Here is a 19,979-nt window from a genome sequence, read left to right on the forward strand (position 1 = left end):
AGTTTACTTTAACACCTCTAAATTCCTCAGAGATTGACTAATTTTACCGCCCGCCTTGCAGCCGCGGAGGCTTGTGGGGGCGATAGGCAAAACACCCGGACCAGACGCAGCCCCGCCCCTCGCCGCTCCCTACCCGGGAGCCAGGCCACAGGGCGGGGCCGCCACGGGCCGCCCGACCGCATCCCAGCGTTCCCCGCGGGCGCAGGGAGGCCGTTCTTGCCGGCGCGGCTACTCGCTGGCGTCAGCTGGGGCGCGGAGGCGGAAGATGGCGGCGGCGCCCGGGCGGCCGTGAGGAGCGAGGCGGTGGCGAGGACGGCCGATGGCGGCGGGGGGGCGTCCTCGGGGACCTGCGGGCCGTTAAGGCGCGACGGTGGGCATGTCGGAGCTCGCGGCGCCCGGGGCCCCGGGGCCCGGGCCCAACGGCGGCGGCGGCGGCCCAGCCCCCCCGCGTGGGCCTCGCACCCCCAACCTCAACCCCAATCCTCTCATCAACGTGCGCGACCGGCTCTTCCATGCGCTTTTCTTCAAGATGGCTGTCACCTACTCGCGCCTCTTCCCGCCCGCCTTCCGTCGTCTCTTCGAGTTCTTCGTGTTGCTCAAGGTGACCGGGGCCCCGAACCTTGACCCTGACGGCCGGACCCTTTCCCCCAGGTCTGCGACTTCTGACCCCGCCCGGAGCAGCGCGCCCCTCCCACCCGGTGGCGTAGGCCCGGCCCGACCCGTTGGGACCCTTTCCTTAGGCCTGCCGCCCCCGCCCCCCTACCCAGAAACTCCCACCTGGGAAGGCCAGAGTCTCCCCCGGTTAGTGGCCCCTGATCCCGACTCCAGAAACTCACTCCCAGCCCCCTCCAGGCCGCACCCCACCCCTCGCCTCGCCCTTCCCAGCGTCCCCCACCTACGGCGGCCGGAGCCCAGCCCCGTGACCCCCGGCCCTGCCGCCTGGGATCCTCAGTCCGGGATGACCGCCTCCCCACTCTCCGAGCCTGGCCTGGCCCCGAGCCCCAGACTCGAGGGATTCCGGGCCTCATCGCCACTGCCCCCTCCCAGAATACACCCCCGGACCGCCCACCTGTACCTCTTCCCTCTCCCCCTTTTTCTTGGGGCTCTTCTCCTCGGGCCCTTCTGCTTGCCTCCACTCGGATTCTCCCCGCTCTGAACCTCTGGGGGGAAGGTGACCTAGCTGAGGTCACGCCGTGGGGCTTAGTGGCAAAGTCCAGCCAGTGGTGCTGCAGGTGGCTCTGTGAGGGGCCTCCCGTGGATCCGCCCCTTGTCCTCGCTCGGGTGGCAGAGCTCTCGGCTGTTCAGCGGTGCCGGGAGGGCCGGCACAGATCCCTCCAAGGAGGGGTCTCACTCAGAGAGGGAGCTCGCTGGGTGCCGAGCCCGGCTGCCTGGAGGGTCTGAGGAAGTGGAGAAATGGCTGTTTTGTTTCGTGTCCCGTCCAGGAGTGGCCCCCGGGGCGGGGGCCGGGGCCAGGGGTGCTGATGTCCGAGGAAGCTCGGATTCCTCATCTGCAGGAAGGGGGCTGGAGCTGGCGGGCAAGGCGCGTGGGGTGCCGGCTGGGCCAGCTTGGTCGGGAGCCGGCAGCTCTTTGGCGTTGGGTGGCAGGGGTGCGAGCCGTCCCGCAGACCTGGTGCGGGTCCCAGCCTGAAACCCCGGTCCCGGAGCGGCAGGCGTCCCCTGCGGGGGCGTGGGGGTGGGACTCCGGAGGATTCCTGAGTCGGCCTTCCTTTACCCCAATCCTGGAACCCATGGGCGGCTTGGGGCGTAGGCAGAAGGCCATGTGAGGCCGTGATTGGCTTGGGGAACAAAGCACTGTTCCTCCCGACACGCTCAGAAGGAGCCCGTGTCACTCGAGGGGGTGCCCTGTGTGAGGTGGGGCCCCCCGTGGAGCTGAGCTTTCCCTGAGAGCCCGGCCTGAGGCCTTGGCTTTGTCTCGCCAATTCCTGCCCGAGGAGCAGGCCAGGGGTTGGGCTGGCCAAGCAGATGGGCTGCACATCCAGGCCGCGTCCCTGGTGCGTGGGGCCGGGTGAGCGGGCTACCCTCAGCCCCCTGCACCTCCTCTCTCCTTGGGGCTGCGACCAGGAGGCCCTTCATTCCCCGAGAGCCTGCCTGACCCCCTGGCGCCTTTGGTTTCCCTCGTGTGCAAAGGGAGGGCTCGGCTGGCTGATTTCTGAGGCCGCCTCAAGCTCCAGAAAGCTCTGCTCCTTTGCCTCTCAGCCGCCCAGCTTCTGGGCTCTTGCTACAGAGATCAAGTTCCCCTCCCAGCCCCGCTCCCCAGCCTTTTCCTGTGGCACCTGTTCCTCTCTGCTCACTGCTGGCGGGAGCCGCCCTTGCCATCCTCTTTGCCGCCTCGTGCCAGTCTCTGGGCCCAGCGATGAGTGGGGTGACCAGGAGGAAGGGGGAGAGACGGCAGCCGGCAGGGCAGGGTCTGTGTCACATCAGGCAGCCTCAGGCTGCGAGGAAGGAGGTGGGTAGCAGAAGCGGCGCATGCAGAGGCCCTGGAGCTGGCGGGACGGCGCAGCCGTGTGGCTGGTGAGTTGGAGCATGGGGGTCACAGGGTGCCAGAGGTTGGGGGGCTGGAGCACCCAGGGCCTGTGAGGTGGCCAGGCCAGCTGGCAGGCAGAGGGCAGGAAGGGCCCTGGACAAGACTCCTGAAATCCTGAGAGTGAGGTGGGCGGGGCTGCTGAGTGCACCCTGCTTTCCCCGCGTGGGTAGGGCTGCCCTGGGTGTCTAATGATAGGTTGTAGGGGGAGGGAAGCCTGGGCAGCCAGCTCGTTCCATGGTGGGGAAACAAGTCCAGATCTGGGGCAAGCCTTGTCAAGGGGGTGAGAGAGTCTTGGCCCACCTCTGGGGACCCACACACTCAGTCAAGGGTGATGGACCCCACCTGGGGTTTCGGGACCCGGATAAGGACAGTGATGGGGCAGACACCAGTGAGGGGTGCTGGAGGGGGCGCCAGGGTGACAGTGGGGTCATGGGGGCCACTCAGCGAGGTCATGGTGCCACCAGCCCCCCATCCGTTCAAGTGCCCCTGCTCTCGGGGCCCAGCTGGCCCTGCCTGGTGTGTGTTCCAGGTTGAACTCCTGGCTCCACCCCTCCTGGCCGCGTGGCCTCTGTGCCTTGGTTTTCTCATCTGCAGACTGGGGGTGATGGCAGGCACGTGTGTCTCCGGGGGAAGTGCTCGGGCAGCCCCTGGCATCGGGCCATCCTGCGTGTCAGCACTTTTTGTGGTATCTCGTCACGTTGTACAGCGTCGTCCTTATGGCCCAGAGCAGACAGTGTCCCAGACACGGCTCTGCTGGACATCTGGGCCCAGAGAGCACGACTGGCGCTGTGGGTCAGCTCTCTGACCTTGCCCTGCTGTGCTGTGGGTCCCACACTGTCAGGACTCCCGTCGCCAGCTCCCAGGTCCCCAGACACAACGTTGGGGAGAGGTGCTGGGGGTCCCGAGTGACGCTTGGCCTGTGGCCACGTCTCAGGGCCCTGGAGCAGGCTGGCCTGTGGGAGGCTCTGCAGACGTGGGGGCCTCAGCTGGCCTTCCCCACTGCCTCCCCAGCCCCTCCACCCCAGGCAGGGTCCCAGCTCTGTTCTCAGCTCAGCATCTGTCTGCCGTGACCTGAACCCCAGGGGCTTGGGATGTGTAGTCTGTCTCTGCTTAAATCAGCAGTGCTCTGATTACCGCCCTGTCAGGACAGGAGCGGGTGCTCTGCTGACCCAGCCCGTGCCCAGTCTGCAGGGCAGGCTCCAGAGAGGAAGCCGGGAGTTCCACAGCCAGCGCTGGCACCACCCTCTGGTGCTCATGGCAGGGCATGGAGAGGACGAGGTGCTGGCGGCCCTGCCGGTGACCACGTGGCCACGGGCAGTTCACCACACCCCTGAGCATCATTGTTGACAGGACAAGGAGCGGCTTCGTACTCTGGTCCCCCACGATCATTTGTACCACACAGGGAACTCACCCCGGGAGCGATGCCCTTGACACGGCGTCCAGGCCGAAGGGTGACACTTGGCCAACCGGGACCCCATGAGAAACAGCGGTCAGACGGGGGCTCCTGGAGCAGGGGGTTGGGGTGACGTCAAGCAGGGCCTCTCCTCAGCACTGTGGACATCGGGGCTGGGACGTTCTCTGTAGGGGGCCATCCTGGGCACTGTGGGGTGTGGAGCAGCCTCCCCGGCCCTGCCTGCTCGATGCCGGGAGCCCCCCAGTCACGATCACCACAGACGTCCCAAGATGTGGCCCTGTGTCAGGATCCCCCCAGTGAACAGTTAGGGCTGTCCTGTCTTACTCTGGGGAAACCGTACCTCAGGGGACAGAGCGAGCCCTGCCATGGGGCCGTTGGCATGGCCAAGCGGGTCGGCTGTGTTCAGTGGCTCAGGCTGGCCCGGGAGAGGTGCAGAGGGCGCCCGGCCGGCGAGGGAGGCCATTTTTAGCCAGTGAGGTCGGGAGTTTTCTCCTGGGGCAGCTGGGTGATGGCACCACGTGCTCTGCTTGGGCCCGTGCTGACCGCCCCCCGCCCCCAGGCCCTGTTCGTGCTCTTCGTCCTGGCCTACATCCACATTGTCTTCTCCCGCTCGCCCATCAACTGCCTGGAGCACGTGCGGGACGAGTGGCCGAGAGAGGGCGTCCTGCGCGTGGAGGTGCAGCACAACTCGAGCCGCGCGCCCGTCCTCCTGCAGTTCTGCAGTGGTGGCGGCAGCTTCCCTGGGCTGGCTGTGGGGCCGGGAGGCCTGGAGCTGGGGGGTGAGGACGACGAGGAGGAGCTGACCGTGGAGGTGTTTGGGAACAGCTCCGTCAAGGTGAGCTGGCTGGAAGCGTTCCTGATCTTCAGGGCCACAGGCCTCCCTGTCTGCTGCTGCTCCCGCTCCCGTGGCCTCGCGGCCGACTGGGACCCCGGGCTGCTTCCCAGCTGTCAGGTGAAAGGGATTGGCCCGGTTCTGGGGGTGCCAAGGGCAGATACAGCCGGGAAGAAGGCTCTGGGCATCCTGGTGATGCAGCGCCCCGTCAGCAGAGGCATGCCAGTGGACACGGGCCCACAGCCCGCAGGGAGGGCTGTGCTTGGGCAGCCAGAGGCCAGGAACTTGTGGGCCAGGGATCGGTGTGGGTAGGGTATTGGTGCAGACCTCAGCAGGGGGCCGCATCCCTCCCACACCCTCACCCGGAGACAGGCTCTCGGAGCTCAGTGCTGGGGGTCAGGGTTTTGATGGGACAGGGGCGCATCTGCTTCCAGTCAGTCGATGAGGGAGAGGCCTCCAGGCCCGGCCCTTTGGCACCATGGGCCTGCTGACTCCTGCCTCCCTCTCTGCAGTTTGAGCTGGACATCGAGCCCAAGGTGTTCAAGCCACCAGGTGGCCCCGAGGCCCTGAACGACAGCCAGGAGTTCCCCTTCCCTGAGACGCCCACAAAAGGTACTCATTGCTCACTGGAGCTAAAGGCCAGTGCCCCCGGTGGGCTGCGGTCACCCCGCCCCTCCCAGGGGAGAGAGGCTCCGCGGGCTGACCAGGCCTGTCCCACCCACAGCGTGGCCGCAGGACGAGTACATCGTGGAGTACTCGCTGGAGTACGGCTTCTTGCGGTTGTCGCAGGCCACGCGGCAGCGGCTTAGCATCCCAGTCATGGTGGTCACCCTGGGTGAGTGTCACCTGCAGAGTGAGGTTCTGGGGGAGGGGTGACCCAGAAGCACTCGCTTCCGGGGCCTGGGGGGCCCGCCCGTGCTCTCCAGCTGAGGGAAGCTTCCCAGGCTTCATCCCTTGACTGTTCCTCTGGGGCTGTCACGCACATCACTGGTTGGGTCGGGGGTGGGCGGGGGCTCCTCCACTCCCACAAATGGAGATCTGGCCTTCCCCGGGCCTCCACCAGGACTGGGGCTGGTGGGGGCCTGGCCAGGTGCACACCCCTGTCACGGTCCTGCCCACAGACCCCATGCGGGACCAGTGCTTCGGGGACCGCTTCAGCCGCCTGCTGCTGGCTGAGTTCCTGGGCTACGACGACATCCTCATGTCCAGTGTGAAAGGCCTGGCGGAAAACGAGGAGAACAAGGGTGCGGGGCCCAGCCGGGTGAGCGGGGCCGGGGCGGGGCCGGGGTGGTCTGGGGCGCAGGCTCACTGCCTCCCGCGCAGGCTTCCTGCGGAACGTGGTGTCCGGGGAGCACTACCGCTTCGTGAGCATGTGGATGGCCCGCACATCCTACCTGGCCGCCTTCGTCATCATGGTCATCTTCGTGAGTGCCGCGGGCGGGGCGGGGGGCCGGAGGGGGGGCGGCGAGGCGGCGGCCCCAGGCCTCACGCTGCACTGCTTGCAGACCTTGAGCGTGTCCATGCTGCTGCGCTACTCCCACCACCAGATCTTCGTCTTCATTGGTGAGTTTCCCCGCTGGCCACCTCCCCCACCCACACCCCCCCCACCGGGCGCCTCACCCGGTCTGCCCGCCCGCCACCCTCTGCCCGCAGTGGACCTGCTGCAGATGCTGGAGATGAACATGGCCATCGCGTTCCCCGCAGCGCCCCTGCTGACCGTCATCCTGGCCCTCGTGGGTGAGGACCCTGTGCCCCACGCCCTGCCCCCTGCCCTGGCCGTCACCTGCCCGTCCCCCCCAACCAGCATTCTCCCATCTCCCCACAGGAATGGAGGCCATCATGTCTGAGTTCTTCAACGACACCACCACGGCCTTCTACATCATTCTCATCGTGTGGCTGGCCGACCAGTATGATGCCATCTGCTGCCACACCAACACCAGCAAGCGGCACTGGCTTCGGTGGGCACCGGGGTCCGTGTGGTCCAGGGTGGGGGCAGCCGGGTGGGCAGCGCCTCACTGTCCCCCTCGCAGGTTCTTCTACCTGTACCACTTCGCCTTCTACGCCTACCATTACCGCTTCAACGGGCAGTACAGTAGCCTGGCCCTCGTCACTTCCTGGCTCTTCATCCAGGTGAGGCGGGCTGCCCTTGGGACTGGTGACCCCGGGGTCCACCCAGCCTGTCGGGGGTTCTGCGGAAGCTGCGTTCTGGCTTGGGCCTCGCCTGACCCAGTGCCTGCCCCCCAGCATTCCATGATCTACTTCTTCCACCACTACGAGCTGCCCGCCATTCTGCAGCAGATCCGCGTCCAGGAGATGCTGCTGCAGACCCCCCCTCTGGGCCCTGGCAGCCCCACGGCCCTGCCAGACGACCTGAACAACAACGGAGGCACCCCAGCTGCCACGCCCGACTCTACCAGCCAGCCCCCTGCCCTGGGCCCTGGCTTGCAGGGTGGTGGCAGAGGCCCTGGGCCCGTGGCTGAGGCACCCAGCTCCCTGGTGGCCGCGGCGGCCTCGGTGGCTGCAGCAGCCAGTGGTGACCTGGGCTGGATGGCAGAGACGGCTGCCATCATCACAGACGCCTCCTTCTTATCTGGCCTGAGCGCCTCTCTCTTGGACCGGCGGCCGGCCAGCCCCCTGAGCCCCAGTGGGGCGCTCCTTCGGGTCCCCCAGGACAGTGCCCCCACAAGTGACTCCCCAGGGTCTGACACAGCCCTGCAGACCGCTGGGGTGAGTGGGCCCAGCCTTGCGTCCATGGCTCCAGTGGATGCACCCTCAGAGGTTGGCTCCTGAGCCCTGGGCAGCTCACCGCCTCTGTCCCTGGCCATCCAGGCCAGCTGGGTGTGACCTGGCTGGAGCCCTCCGGGGTCAGGGAGGCTGTCCCCAATGGCTCTGGGACTGCTCAGCCTGCCTTAGGCGGTATTGGAGTCCATCAGGTTTGCTTGGAGGCAGGCTTCTCTCCCCCAGGGCATGGGGCCTGCCTGCAGCCTGTCCCTGTCTATGGTGGGCCCACTCTGCCGGCTGATGAGCCAGGGTGGGAGAAGGGATGGGGGCTCCATGGAAGGTTCTGCAAGGGGTTGGTGAAAGGTCCAGAGTGAGCTGTCCCGGGGCAAAACTGGGCAAGCCTCTGAGCAAGGTGAAACGAGTGGGGCCGGCTCAGCTGGTGCTCCCTCGTGTGCAGTGCCTTTCCACCGCCACCCCACACGCCCAGGCTGGGGCCCCGGACGCGGCCACGGGGGGCGCCAGGGTCTTGCCCTGCTCAGGGTGAAGAGACAGCCGGTGGCCCAACCCAGTTACACCGTGAGGAATGGAGCAGAGGGCTCATTCCACTCTATTTAATTGCAGTGTACAAAATGGTGTTTGTATATAGAATAAACTGTTGACAGCGTCCAGCCAGCGTTTGTGTGTGTGGGGAGGCCACGCGAGGCCCCTAGGAGCCCCTGCTGCAGGTGGAGGAGGGCCTGGTCCCGCGTCACTGGGCGGCCATGGGTGCTTCCTCGGAGGCCTGGAGCCCGCTGCGCGGCCCATGGCGGGCGCCGTCCCCCAGCTGGGCGAGGAGCTGCCCGCGCCGCACCAGCGCCTGGCGGAGCCTCTCGCGTGCGCCTGCGATGCGCTGCTCCAGCTGTTCTAGCTCCCCGGGGCGTGGGGCGCCCGAGAACAGCTCGGCGGGCGGGCGGCCGTTGGAGCAGAGCCAGACGGGGCCCCTGGGCGGCCCAGCCGCATCCGCGTCTGGGGCATCCTTAACGGGAGTGGTGGCAGCGGCGGCGGCCACGGCCGGCTCCAGCAGGAAGTGCGTGCGACGCTCCCTCACCGAGGCCCAGCGCACCCGTGTCCAGCCCCCTGGGCTGGCGGGGGCGGCCAGAGTGTCCTGCTGAGGCTCCTTGAGACCCCTGGGGACGGATGGGGCTGGGCAGCCGCGTCCTACCCACAGTCCCACTCTGCCCTTTGGGACTGGTGACCCCGGGGTCCATCCAGCCTGTTGGGGCTGGAGGGCGGGGATGGGAGTTGCTGGGGTGGAGAGCGGCCCCCAGGGTCCCTTACCTCGGCTCCGGCTCCTCCTGCCCGTCGGGCGGCTCCGTGTTGAGGGCGCGATGGATTCTCTAGGAGCCAAGACAGAAGTCACGTCGGGGTCGGGTCAGCAGAAGGCCGTCCTGCACGCCCTCCCCACTCCCTCCACCCCGCAGCCCCCCCGCTCCTCACCTGGCTCGTGTGCAGCCAGTACTGCAGCTTGTTGCCTCTTCGGATGCGCGGCAGCGCCAGGCGGTAGAAGACGTGCTCCCCCAGCGAGCTGAGCAGAGCACTGCCCAGGCCCAGGCAGAGCAGCACGAAGAGTCCCGAGAAGTGGTAGATGCCCATCTGGAGGGTCTGCGGGCAGGACGCAGGCACAAAAGCCCTCCTGGTCATGGCAGACCCTTGGGGAGCCCCCACGCCTACCCCTCCCTGCGTCCCGGGCCTGCCCTACCTCTGTAACAGCGAAGACCCGCTTGCCACAAGGCACCATCTTGTACCACTTGTCGTGCAGGAGGTCGATGAAGCCGGAGGACTTGTAGGGGCTGATGAACTCGGACAGGTTGGAGGTGAGCGGCGAATTCCGGGGGAGTCCGATGCCATAGCCTGGGGGAGGCCGGGCGTTGGGTTGGGACCGGGCTGGACGCAGACCCACAGGAGCTGTGCCCGCCTGGAGCCCGCAGGTCACTGGTCCCGGGGGCCACTCACCCTCGATGGCGAAAGTCTTGCCCAGGGTCAGCAGTCTGCAGTCCGTGTCGATGGACACTTCGTAGTCCAGGAGCGACCTGTCCATGATGAAGGCATTGAGCTTGGGGGGGTCGCTTCTGCCCGGGAGGGGGACGGGGACGGGGTGAGCATCCCCGCCCGCCTGGCCCCGCCCTCCGCCCCGGCCCGCGCGCCCCCCCCTCACGTCAGCATGGCGACGCCGTGGGGCGTGGTGGGCGCACTGTGGCGCCGCACGTGTGCGTACAGCTCCAGGAAACTCTTCTCGATGTAGGCCTCCGCGCTGCTTTCCCACATGGTTCCGAAGCGGAAGCCCTGGGACGCGTGGTGCAGCTGCGGGCCAGCGCCCGGTCAGCGCCTGTGGGGGGCCCTTGATCCCAGCCCGGCTCTCCCCCACCCCCGTTCCGTCCGCCAGCCCGGAGCACCCGGGCCCAGGGCTCTCAACCAGCTCACGTGGGCCACGTCATCTCTGGGGGGCCGTCCTGGGCTCCGTGGGGTGTGGAACAGCATCCCTGGCCCCAACTCCTAGATGCCAGGAGCCCCCTGCCCTAGTCTGACAACCACAGATGTGCCAGGACATGGCCCAGTGTCCCCTGGGGGCAGGACCGCCCAGTTGAAAATGTTCTAAAACCCGCACGTCCATCTCCAGGCCCTTAACTCCACACTTCCGCCTCCGCCACACCCGCTGCGTCTCTCCTTAGGGTCCCCCGGGAACCCCAAGCTCACCGCGTCCAAGACCCACTCTCGAGCCACCCCACAACTTCCCACCGCAGTCGCTCTCCCGCCTCTGCCCGCCTCTGCGTCTCTCATCTCCACGTCCCGTCCACCTGCAGATCCTGTGGGCGCTGCCCTCCGGACACCCTGGACCTGCCCGGTGCTCGCCCCTCCGCAGCCCCCCATCCCCCATTCCTCCTGCACCAGCGCTGCCCCCTCAGCCCCGGGCTCTCCGGCCCGCCCACTGTTTGTGCAACCTCCCTAAAGCAAAGCATGAGGAGGCCACCTAACCAGGGCCTCCTTGTCGGGGCTACAGCACTTCCGAGAAGCCAGACCTGAGGCAAGCAGGGCCATCTAGAACTTTCTGGGGAAGGAAATGCTTTACACCTGTGCTGTTCTCAAGTGGCTGTTGAGTGCTTTCAATTAAATCAATTTAAATAGTAGCCACGGGACTTCCCTGGTGGTGCATTGGTTAAGAATCCACCTGCCAATGCAGGGGACACGGGTTCTATCCCACATGCTGAGGAGCAACTAAGCCCGTGCACCACAACTACTGAGCCCGCGCGCCTAGAGCCTATGTTCCGCAACAAGAGAAGCCACCGCAATGAGAAGCCTGCACGCAGAAACAAAGACGCAATACAGCCAAAAAAAAAAAAAATTATTTTAAAAAAGTAGCCACATGTGGAGAGTGGCTGGCCCACGGGACAGCAAGCATCTAGGTCTCATTACTGGTTTAACAGAGGACACTGGGGTGGGGGAGAAGCAGGGGACGAGAGCAGCTAGATCCAAACACTGGGAGATGCTGCAGGAGAAAAGAAAACTTCAACAAACAAATCGCTAGTGAACAAAAAGATGGAGTGTCCAGATGGCCCCATGGGGCCTTCCCGGGACAGACCCCCACCTGGTCCTCTGCCTGCCTCTTGTCTGTAGAAAAACTTTAGTCTCCTAGGCCTTCCCCGAGTTCCAAAGAATAAATTTAATCAGAGAAGTGAGAAAATGCAGAAACAAAGGAAAACAGTCAAACAAGACAAAATAATAATAATAGTTTAGCCATTAAAGTCAAGGAATTTTCATTCCTTTTCAAGGGCTGTAGATACTATTCTGAGCCAGTGAACTTCCCTGGCGGTCTAGTGGGTAAGGCTCAGTGCTTCCACTGCAGGGGGCATGGGTTCAATCCCTGGTTGGGGAACTGAGATCCTGCATGCCATGCGGCATGGGGAAAAAAAAAAAAAAAAAATTGAGCCAGATCCTTTGAGCTCTTTTGCAGACACTGAAACCCCCACCAGCTGGAAGAAGTTAACTGCGTGCTGCCCACAAGCACGTAGACCCCAGACTGATTGGAGCCAGAAGGTTGATGATGTTGACTCCCAGTTACTTCACCACCAGCCCATCAGAACATCCAGGAGCTAATCACACACACCCCAACCCCCCTCCCTCACCCTCTCTTTAAAAACCTTTCCCCAATACTTAAATAAAAATTAAAAAAACAAACAAACAAAAATAAACCTTTCCCGGAAAGCCATGCAGGGGTTCAGGTCTTAAGCACTAGCTGCGCGGACTCCTTGCTTTATCTGCAATAAACACTGCGCTTTCCTTCACCAGGACCCTGTGTCAGTAGATTGGCTTTACTGAGTGCAGGTGAGTGGACCCAAGTTTGGGCTGGTAACAAGGAGGTTTCTACCTTCCTCGGGGGTCTGTACCTTTTGGATCCAGATTCAAACAAACCGTGAAAAAATTTTAAAAAAAAGACAACTGAGAAAAATGGCTGCCTGATGTTTAAGTTCCCAGAATACTCATGACGAAATGGTAGGAGGCCTGGGATTTCCCTCATGGTAACCCAGCGGCTATGGCTGGTGCATGGACGAAACTGGTCAGGAGTTGACTTTGGAGCCGAGCAATGGGTTCATTCATCGTGGGCCTTGCTCCCTACTCCAGAATATTAAAATTTTTTCATTAAAAGAGAAAAATATGTAGGCTGGGGCATGCCCTGCTCTGCCCACAGCCCTCCAGGACTCCTGGTGAAAGTTCTGTCTAAATGGAGCTTCTGTGGAGGCCCAGGTCCTCCCACATGTGCAGGCCCTGCATGACCTGCCCCATCCCCCTCCCTGCTCTCGCCTCCCCTCTCTCCCCCCTCTCCCCTTCACTCACTCCGCTCCAGACACACACAGGCCTCCTTGCTGTTCCTCCAACCTGCCAAGCACAATCCTGTCCCAGGGCCTTTGCACAGACTGCCTCCTCTGCTTACCATATTCCTCCCTGATATCTACATAAAAGTCCCTCACCTATCACCTCTCCCAGAGGAATTCCTGACCCCCATTTGAGAAATCATCCCTCCCCAGTGCTCCCTGTGTCCCCACCCTGTCTAATTTTCCTCCCTGGAACTTTATCACCAATTCACACACCATCTACTTTGTTTCTCTGTCTTGATTCTCACCAGCAGCCTCGCCTGTTTTGTCCCAGCTGGGTTCAACATGAGTTTGTGGGAGCAGATGGCCGCCCTCTACTGGGTGGGGACTGGGGGCGGGGGTGACCTCCAGGCTCTGACCCCTGAAACCCCATGGCCACGCACCTTAGGGTCGTGGATCCCCGAGAGCTCCTCGAACGTCTTGTCCCCGACCATGACGGCGGCCAGGTTGGCCGTGTAGCTGGACAGCACGAGCAGGCAGAAGATGGCCCATAGGTTCATGAGGAGGCGGCCCGTGGGGCACTTGGGCGTCTTACTGGACACTGTGCGTCCAAAGAGGATGGCGTAGCAGAGGTTGAGGGCAGAGGAGTAGGAGAACGCGGTGCCCTGGATGCGGCCGCGGGGCGTGAGGCCGAAGGGGCTGCGCCACTTGTATAGGGTGAGGAAGAGCGCAGTCAGGTGCAGCGCGGTGAAGACGCCCAGCCACATGGACCAGTGCAGCGGCCACGTGAAGGCGCCGATGGGCGACGCCGTGTCCCGCGCGCGCACCATGATGCCCAGACTGGTGGAGAAGAAGGGGCTGGTGAAGTCCACCACCTGCGAGCGGGCTGAGTTGATGCGGAAGCTGGTGACAGCCATGTGCGCCCGGCCGGCCAGCAGGCCGCCCACCAGGCCGGTCCAGCGGCCGTCGCACAGCGCACCGTACTTGCCGTCGCCCACGATGTACAGCTCGAAGTCGAAGGGCGCGTCCTCCGCCAGGCGCTCCAGCAGGTCGATGCAGTAGCCGTAGCAGCACCTGCGCAGTGCGTGGGGCGCCGAGCCGTCGGCCAGCGCGGCGAAGTGCGCGTCCAGGGCTGCCGAGTCGTTGCTGCCGGGGTCTAGGCACAGCTGCCCCGCCGGGCACCGACCGTCCTCGTGCGGCTCGCGGGCGAACACGAACGGGGGCTCCACCAGCGTCACCACGCGCAGCTTGGGCGGCGCCCGGGCTTCCGGCGGGGGTGGGGGCCAACCGGCCACGCCCCCTGCCTCTGACTCCAGCCGCCCGTCCTGCCACCGGCCCACCGTGGCCCAGGCCGGGGCGCCCCGCGGGTTCCGGCGGAGGCTCCACACGCGGAAGCGCCGGGAGATGTGCACCTGCGAGGAGCCGGTCACCCACACCGGCGCCGTGTGGCTCCGGAAGGACGTGTTGGCCAGGAACCTGGTGGGGGTGGGCGGCATCAGAGTGGCGGAGGAATCCCTCCGCCGAGGTGAGACCTATCGCTACGCCTCAGACACACCGGGCCACGGGGGATGCTGCTGTATCCCCTACTCCAGATCCCCTTCCCAGCCGGGGTACCCACGCCCTGGGGGCTGGGGCGACGGCCCAGCCCAAAGCCCAGTTGAGAGGCTCAGGTGGGGCCTCCCTTCCCGCTTCTCACAAAGCCACACACACGGTTTCCTGCAGCAGGGTCCCCGCTCACCGTGCCAAGAGGCGGCCGGAGGACTCGGGCCCGGGCAGCGGCAGGTCATTGCAGTTGATCGTGGCGGGGAGGAGGGCACGCTCCGGCTGCACGCGGGCCGCACTGTCCAGCGCGCAGGCCACTAGTTCCACCGCGTCGTGGATGGCGGCTTCCAGCGGGGGCCGAGCGACCTCGCCCAACGCCAGCAGCCCAGGCGGCAGGCCTTCGGTGGGGAGTGCCTTGGCGGGCAGCGGCGTGCCCAGCAGCCAGCGGGGCCCGGGGGGTGCGGCCTGCAGCACCCGCCAGGCGCCGGCCTCGTTGCAACCCAGGAGTACGGCCACGGGGACTGGGGCCATTCCCCCCGCGGCCTCCTCCAGTGGGGCCAGGCGGGTCCGCAGCCCTGCATCGCTCGGGTCCAGCCTGCTCAGGTCCAGCACGAGCTTCGGAGCCCGGCCCGCCCAGCTTGTCCACAGGGCCACAAGGCCGCCAGGGTCCCGCACGCGGCAGAGCACCAGGCCAACGTCCTCCCGGCTGTGCGCCTGCAGCACTGACACCAGCACGTCCAGCAGAGTCTCCAGGGGGCTGGCCCAGTCCAGCTGCAGGTGGAAGGGGTTCTGGCAGAGGGGTGGTCACAGTTAGGGCTGGCAAACTCAGTGTCCCACCACACTCTTCCCACTGTATCTGTACATGTTCAATAAACGCATGACACCTTGATAACTGGACCTCGTGCTTGCTTCTTCCCAGCCCCACACCTGCTCTAACCCCTTCTGTGGCTCCCCATCGCCATCAGCACAAAGCCCGGCCCTGGCCTGAGGCTTTTTGCATTCCCCAGCTGGAATACCTTTTCCCATCTGTGACAGCCAACTCCTACACATCCTTCAAAACCCAGCTCCACTACCCCACCTCTATTCAGACTTACGAGGCAAGCTAGGGACTGACGGCTCCCCCCTCCGTGCTCAGGGACCCAGAAAGTTCTCCTGAATTTGCTTTGAGCATGGGAAAGACGAGAGAGCTTTGCCAGACACCTAATGTAGGCAGGGTGTTGTCCGGGTGGGGACAGGGTGCTGAGTGCAAGGGGAAAGGCTGGGGGCTGCTGCTCTCCCGCGGGGCGGCGGGGCAGGCCAGTAGTACCCCCAAGCCAAAGACTGACAGGTCCAACTGCAGAGGGTGCAGTTCCTGGATCCGCCTGCAGAGGGCGACAGAGGCACGGATTTGGGTCCTGCATCTCTCCCACCGGGAGGGGATCAAGGACAGAGGGGGTTAATGAGACCCAGGCCTCCTCTAGGGTCAGGGTCTTCCCGCCCTCAGGAGAAGGAAGGCCTGAGGGGGCTTCAAGGTGGGTTTGGAGAGAGGCAGGCCCCCTTCCAGACCCCATGTCCCAGCGTTGGGCCCCTCCCTGCTGGCCCTGGGAGGGGGTTCTTTCCCTGGGGCACAACAGGGTCCCCAGAGCTCTGCCAGTCACCCTTTTCTCCTCCTTGTCCCATTCTCTACTTATTCGGACCCAAATTCCAGCCTGGGGGTGTAATTAAGAAAAGAGAATAAACTCCAAGGACGAGGACAGGGTGGAGGAGGATGGAGGGTTTAGGAGAGACAGGGTGGCCCTGGGGACCTGAGAAGGCCATCAAGGAGGCTGTGGGGTGTGGGTAGCCTCGGCCTCGAGGGCCTCTGGTACGATCCTGGCAGGAGGAAAGTCCCCAGCCGCAGCCCCTGAAACTGCAGCCCCTGGAGAGAGGGAGACCCGCTTCCCCATCCCAGCCCCGCGGCCCTGCTTGGTGGGAATCCGGAGGCACCCTGTGACCTGACCGGGGAAGGGGGCCGCGCTCCTAGTGGGACTCCACCGCCAAAGCCCAGGGAAGCGTCCTGTGGGATCCGCCATCTGGGGTCCAGAGGTATCCCGCGGGGTTCCCGAGCCGCGGGGTTCCGTGGCCCTAGGTCCCTGCGCCCCTGGGCTCCCGCCTCCCATTCCGGGTCCCTGATCTCCGGGGACATCCGGGGTTCAGGGGTCCAGGTTCCGCTAACCCGAGGGCCGTCCCTGGGCCTCTGTCATCCGGACTCCGAGTCTCCCCGCATCCGGACTCTTGCATTTAGGGTCCACACTCTGAGGCCCGCGCGTCCCAAGGACTCAGCTATCCGGACCCCCGGGCCCCGCGCTCCAAGAGCGTCCCAGGGTCTCTCCCGTCCCGACCCCGGGTCCCCGCACGTCCTGACCCCGGCGTCCGCGCGTACCGGGGAGCCGAGCGGAGCGCGGGCCTCCCGCCGCAGCACGCTGAGCACGGGGGTCTCGGTGGCCGCCGCCAGGAAGTGCAACTGCAGCAGCTCGGGCCGCGCCTCGGGGAAGGCTAGCACGGCCGCCACGCCCGGTGCCGCCAGCGCCTGGCATAGGCCGCGGGCCAGCGAGGCGGGGTCGCGGGAGGGGGGCGCGGCGGCCGCCAGCTCCAGGCTCAGGTTGTGAGGCAGCCGCGGCGCCAGGGCGGCCCGGGCCAGGGCGGCGCGGGCGCGGGCGCGGGCGGCGGGCGCGCGGGGCAGGAGGGCGCCCAGGCGCACCGAGACCCCCAAGCGCGCCAGGACGCCGCACGGGTGCGGGTGGCCCCCGGCGGGCCTCGGCCCCAGCGCTAGCGCCAGGCCGAGCCAGGCCCGCACAAACTCCATCCCAAAGTTGCCGGCGGGCGCCGCGGGGCGGAGCCGCGGGTCGCACCACGGGAGGCGGGATCTCGGCCGCCCTCGCCGCTCCCTCCCCGCACCCGCCGGGCCGGCACCTCCCTCCCTGCCCGAGCCCGCCCACCTGCGCCCGCCCTCCCCCCTCCCGGTCCCCCAGTGCCAGGCAGCCCACTAGGGCGGCGTGGGTCCCACCACGCAGGGCAGGAAATTGAGGCTCAGGTGACCACAGCAGGCGGGGGTTGGGGTGGGGTGTGGAATCGAACCACTGCTCCTCCTGGCTCTGTGCCCACTCTACAGATGAGGAAGCCGACGTTAGCAGCAGGGAGGGATTTTGCATCAAGACCGGTACCCACACTCACCCCTGAATCCCTCCCTCATCCCGGCAACGGTTCCCAATTCTCAGTCAGGGAAACTAAGGCCCACAAGGGGTCAGTGTGCGTCCATAGTCACCCAGCTGCACCCTCCTCCTCCAGGGAGCAGCGTCTACCCAGACCAACCCGTCCACGTGCCCTACCATCGTTGGCGCCCCAGGGAAACTGAAGCAGACTTGTCTGATGGGGACCTGTGGGGAAGGTCTCCTGCCCTCCAGCTGTGGGCAAGCAACTTGAGCCAGAGAATTCCTCTTCACCCTTCAAGACCCAGTGCCAAATGCCCCTGCTGGAAAAACTTTCCTAGCTTGTCACCCAGAAAGACGCAGAACACCCTCGTCATCCCTGCCTACATGAACTCCATCACACGCCATCGTCTTTTTGTCCCTTTATTTGCTTTATTCAGTGGCCAGCTCTGGGAGACAGGGCGGGTCTGGCTCGTTACACAGCAGGCACTCTATAATTGTTGCTTTGAGCAACTGCTCAGACAAGGACGCGTGGTTACATCACTCTGCGCTGCTCTGGAACCTTCCTTAGCTCCCCGCAGCCAACCAATCCCCCAGCCTCTTCCTACATTAACTGGGCCTCCCCACGACAAATGCCATGGAGACCTTCTTGTGGCCCTGGCCTGTGGGAGGTGCTCAATAACCACCGGTCAAATAAGGGCCCAGGAGCACCCTGCATGGAACTCTCCCATCCCAGGTGGGGGAGTGGAGAAAGCCAGTCTTCTCCCCAGACCCCGCAAGGCACAGGGCAGCAACTGTGCATGGAACATTCCAGCTCTAAGGAACGCGTCTGCACTCAGTTGATATCTTTCACGCACGAGAAACCATCTCCTTTTGGAGCCAGTGTTAGAGACGCAGGGGACAAACTCCATTAGATGAAGAAAAATGCAGGTACCGGCCAGCAGCATGAATGGAATTTTGAGATGACTAAAGAGAGCTGGGTGGCTGGCTTCCAGGTGACAAGGCTACCTCATCCAGCCACCTGGCCAGGCATCCCAGGACAGGGAGGGTCATCCCAGGGAGCCCCCACCCCCACCACTGTTCTGGGTGAGGCGCCAGGTTAAGACCACCTGGGACCACCTGGGCCTCACCCCACCCTGGGGCAAGGTCCCTATGCCAGCATGAGTCCCCAGAAACGGACCCATCCTGGAGAGGGGATATCTCCTCACCCTAATGTGGCCCTCAGCAGTCAGTCAGTCAGTCGACAAACATTACTGGATGCTAGTTCTGGGAGGTACGCAAGCACCCGACGGTGCCTTGGGCCCCCGTCGGATTCACGGGGGAACGCCCTGAAGTCGCCCCATCTCGGGTCCTGCTGTTACACCTCACCTTCCCCCAAGGCCCACTACTTGCATGACCTGCACTGGGAGCCCTGGCCTCTACGCCTCAGCTCCCAGCTTTTTTTTTGATGTGGACCATTTTAAAAGTCTTCATTGAATTTGTTACAATATTGCTTCTATTTTATGTTTTGTTTTTTTGGCCCCAAGGCACGTGGGATCTGTGGGATCTTAGCTCCCCAACCAGGAATCAAACTGGCACCCCCTGCAATGGAGTCCCAACCACTGGACCACCAGGGAAATCCCTCAGCTCCCATCTTTACAAGCTCAATGGTAGTAGTTCTGACCTCCCAGCTACCCTGTACATCAAACAAGTGGACACAGGCAAGGTTTTTTTCCTTAATTGTGGTAAAATATACATAAAGTTCACCATTTTAATCATTTTTAAGTGCACGGCTTGGTGGCATTAAGCACATTCACGTTGTGCAACCATCCCACCATCACCTCTAGAACTTTCTCATCTTCCCAAATTGAAGCTCTGTCCCCATGAAACTCTGACTCCCCACCCCCCCAGCCCCTGGCCCCCACCATCTACTTCCTGTCTCTGTGGATGTGACCCCCCCCAGGGACCCCCGTGAGTGGAATCAGACAGTATTTGTCCTGTGTCTGGCTTCTCTCACTGAGCATCATGCCCTCAACGTTCATCCCTGTTGTAGCAGGTGTCAGAATCTCCTTCCTTTTTAAGGCTGAATAATATTCCCTTGTGTGAATGGACCACACTGTTTATCACCTGTCAATGGCGACTTGGATTGTCTCCACCTTTTGGCTGTTGTGAATCACATTGCTGTGGACACGAGCGTGCAAACATCTCGAGTCTCTTGCTTTAATTTCTTTGGAGGATGCACTCAGGAGGGGGACTGCTGGAGCATATGGTGATTCCACATTTAATTTTTTGATGACCCTCCAGACTATTGGCCACAGCGGCTGTACCATTTCACCTTCCCACCAGCAGTGCACAAGGGCTCAGATTTCTCCACCGTCTCCTGACACGTTTTGTTTCTTAAATAACAGCTGTCCTGGTGGGTGAGAGGCGGTATGTCACTGCGGTTCACATAAGCTCAGCGCACATGCGGGAGTCCTCTGTGAATGCTGGGTGCCGCCTGCACCTGCCCCTCTGGCAGTGATGGACCAGGATTCAGGGTCAAATTGTGCTTCTACAGATTCTTACAGACAGGACCATAACAGCAGCATTACTGGCCGTGTGCCTGGTGCCTGTGACACACCTGCTCAGCCGCACACCAGCTCCTGAAGGCTCCCCTCAGGCCGAGGTGGTGTGCGTTCCCTTTTACAGATGACACGGAGCCTCGGGGCCAGGTGTGGCTTGCCCGTGGCCATGTAGAGATTTCAGGGAAAGAGGCAAACGGGCTCCAGCCTTCACGGCCCACCAGCAACCTTCTCTGCAACCAGCTCCTGCCAGCTGACCTCCAGTGAACTCCTTCGGAACAGCCCGCGTAAGGGGGACAGGAGACCTTGCAGGCCCGCAAGGACAGGTGGCAGGGACAGCGTGGGCAAAGACAGTTGCGTGTCAACTGGAG

At 64.0% G+C, this 19,979-nt stretch overlaps 2 protein-coding genes across 7 annotated transcripts; one reads left to right on the plus strand and one right to left on the minus strand.

Annotated features, from left to right (window-relative positions):
- The first annotated feature begins 205 nt into the window (after positions 1 to 205).
- TMEM259 (transmembrane protein 259) lies at positions 206 to 8,178 on the plus strand. Of its 6 annotated transcripts, XM_089905800.1 has the most exons (12): positions 494 to 601; positions 2,218 to 2,532; positions 4,519 to 4,794; positions 5,304 to 5,403; positions 5,516 to 5,626; positions 5,913 to 6,035; positions 6,115 to 6,215; positions 6,297 to 6,354; positions 6,445 to 6,528; positions 6,617 to 6,749; positions 6,822 to 6,921; positions 7,036 to 8,178. In XM_089905800.1, exons 2-12 carry the CDS (start codon positions 2,488 to 2,490, stop codon positions 7,579 to 7,581), a joined length of 1,677 nt encoding a protein of 558 aa, XP_089761926.1. In that variant the 5' UTR covers positions 494 to 601; positions 2,218 to 2,487; the 3' UTR covers positions 7,582 to 8,178. The 6 variants fall into 6 exon arrangements, with proteins under 6 accessions (XP_089761924.1, XP_089761925.1, XP_022421343.1 ...); XM_089905799.1 differs by lacking the exon at positions 2,218 to 2,532 and having other exon boundaries at positions 207 to 601; positions 4,519 to 4,635; XM_022565635.3 differs by lacking the exon at positions 2,218 to 2,532 and having other exon boundaries at positions 209 to 601.
- Positions 8,084 to 16,784, minus strand: GRIN3B (glutamate ionotropic receptor NMDA type subunit 3B). The gene is made up of 9 exons (XM_022565634.3): positions 16,303 to 16,784; positions 14,098 to 14,690; positions 12,803 to 13,835; positions 9,707 to 9,852; positions 9,505 to 9,620; positions 9,251 to 9,402; positions 8,989 to 9,153; positions 8,830 to 8,888; positions 8,084 to 8,678 (listed from the first exon to the last, which is right to left on the minus strand). The coding sequence occupies exons 1-9, from the start codon at positions 16,723 to 16,725 to the stop codon at positions 8,261 to 8,263; spliced, it is 3,105 nt and encodes a 1,034-aa protein (XP_022421342.2). The 5' UTR covers positions 16,726 to 16,784; the 3' UTR covers positions 8,084 to 8,260.
- Positions 16,785 to 19,979: the final 3,195 nt, after the last annotated feature.

This window comes from Delphinapterus leucas, unplaced genomic scaffold, assembly GCF_059928025.1.
Source record: "Delphinapterus leucas isolate spDelLeu-1000000601 "Yukka" unplaced genomic scaffold, BTC_Dleu_Yukka2 spDelLeu_asBTCV2_sq25, whole genome shotgun sequence".
Lineage (NCBI taxonomy): Eukaryota > Metazoa > Chordata > Mammalia > Artiodactyla > Monodontidae > Delphinapterus > Delphinapterus leucas.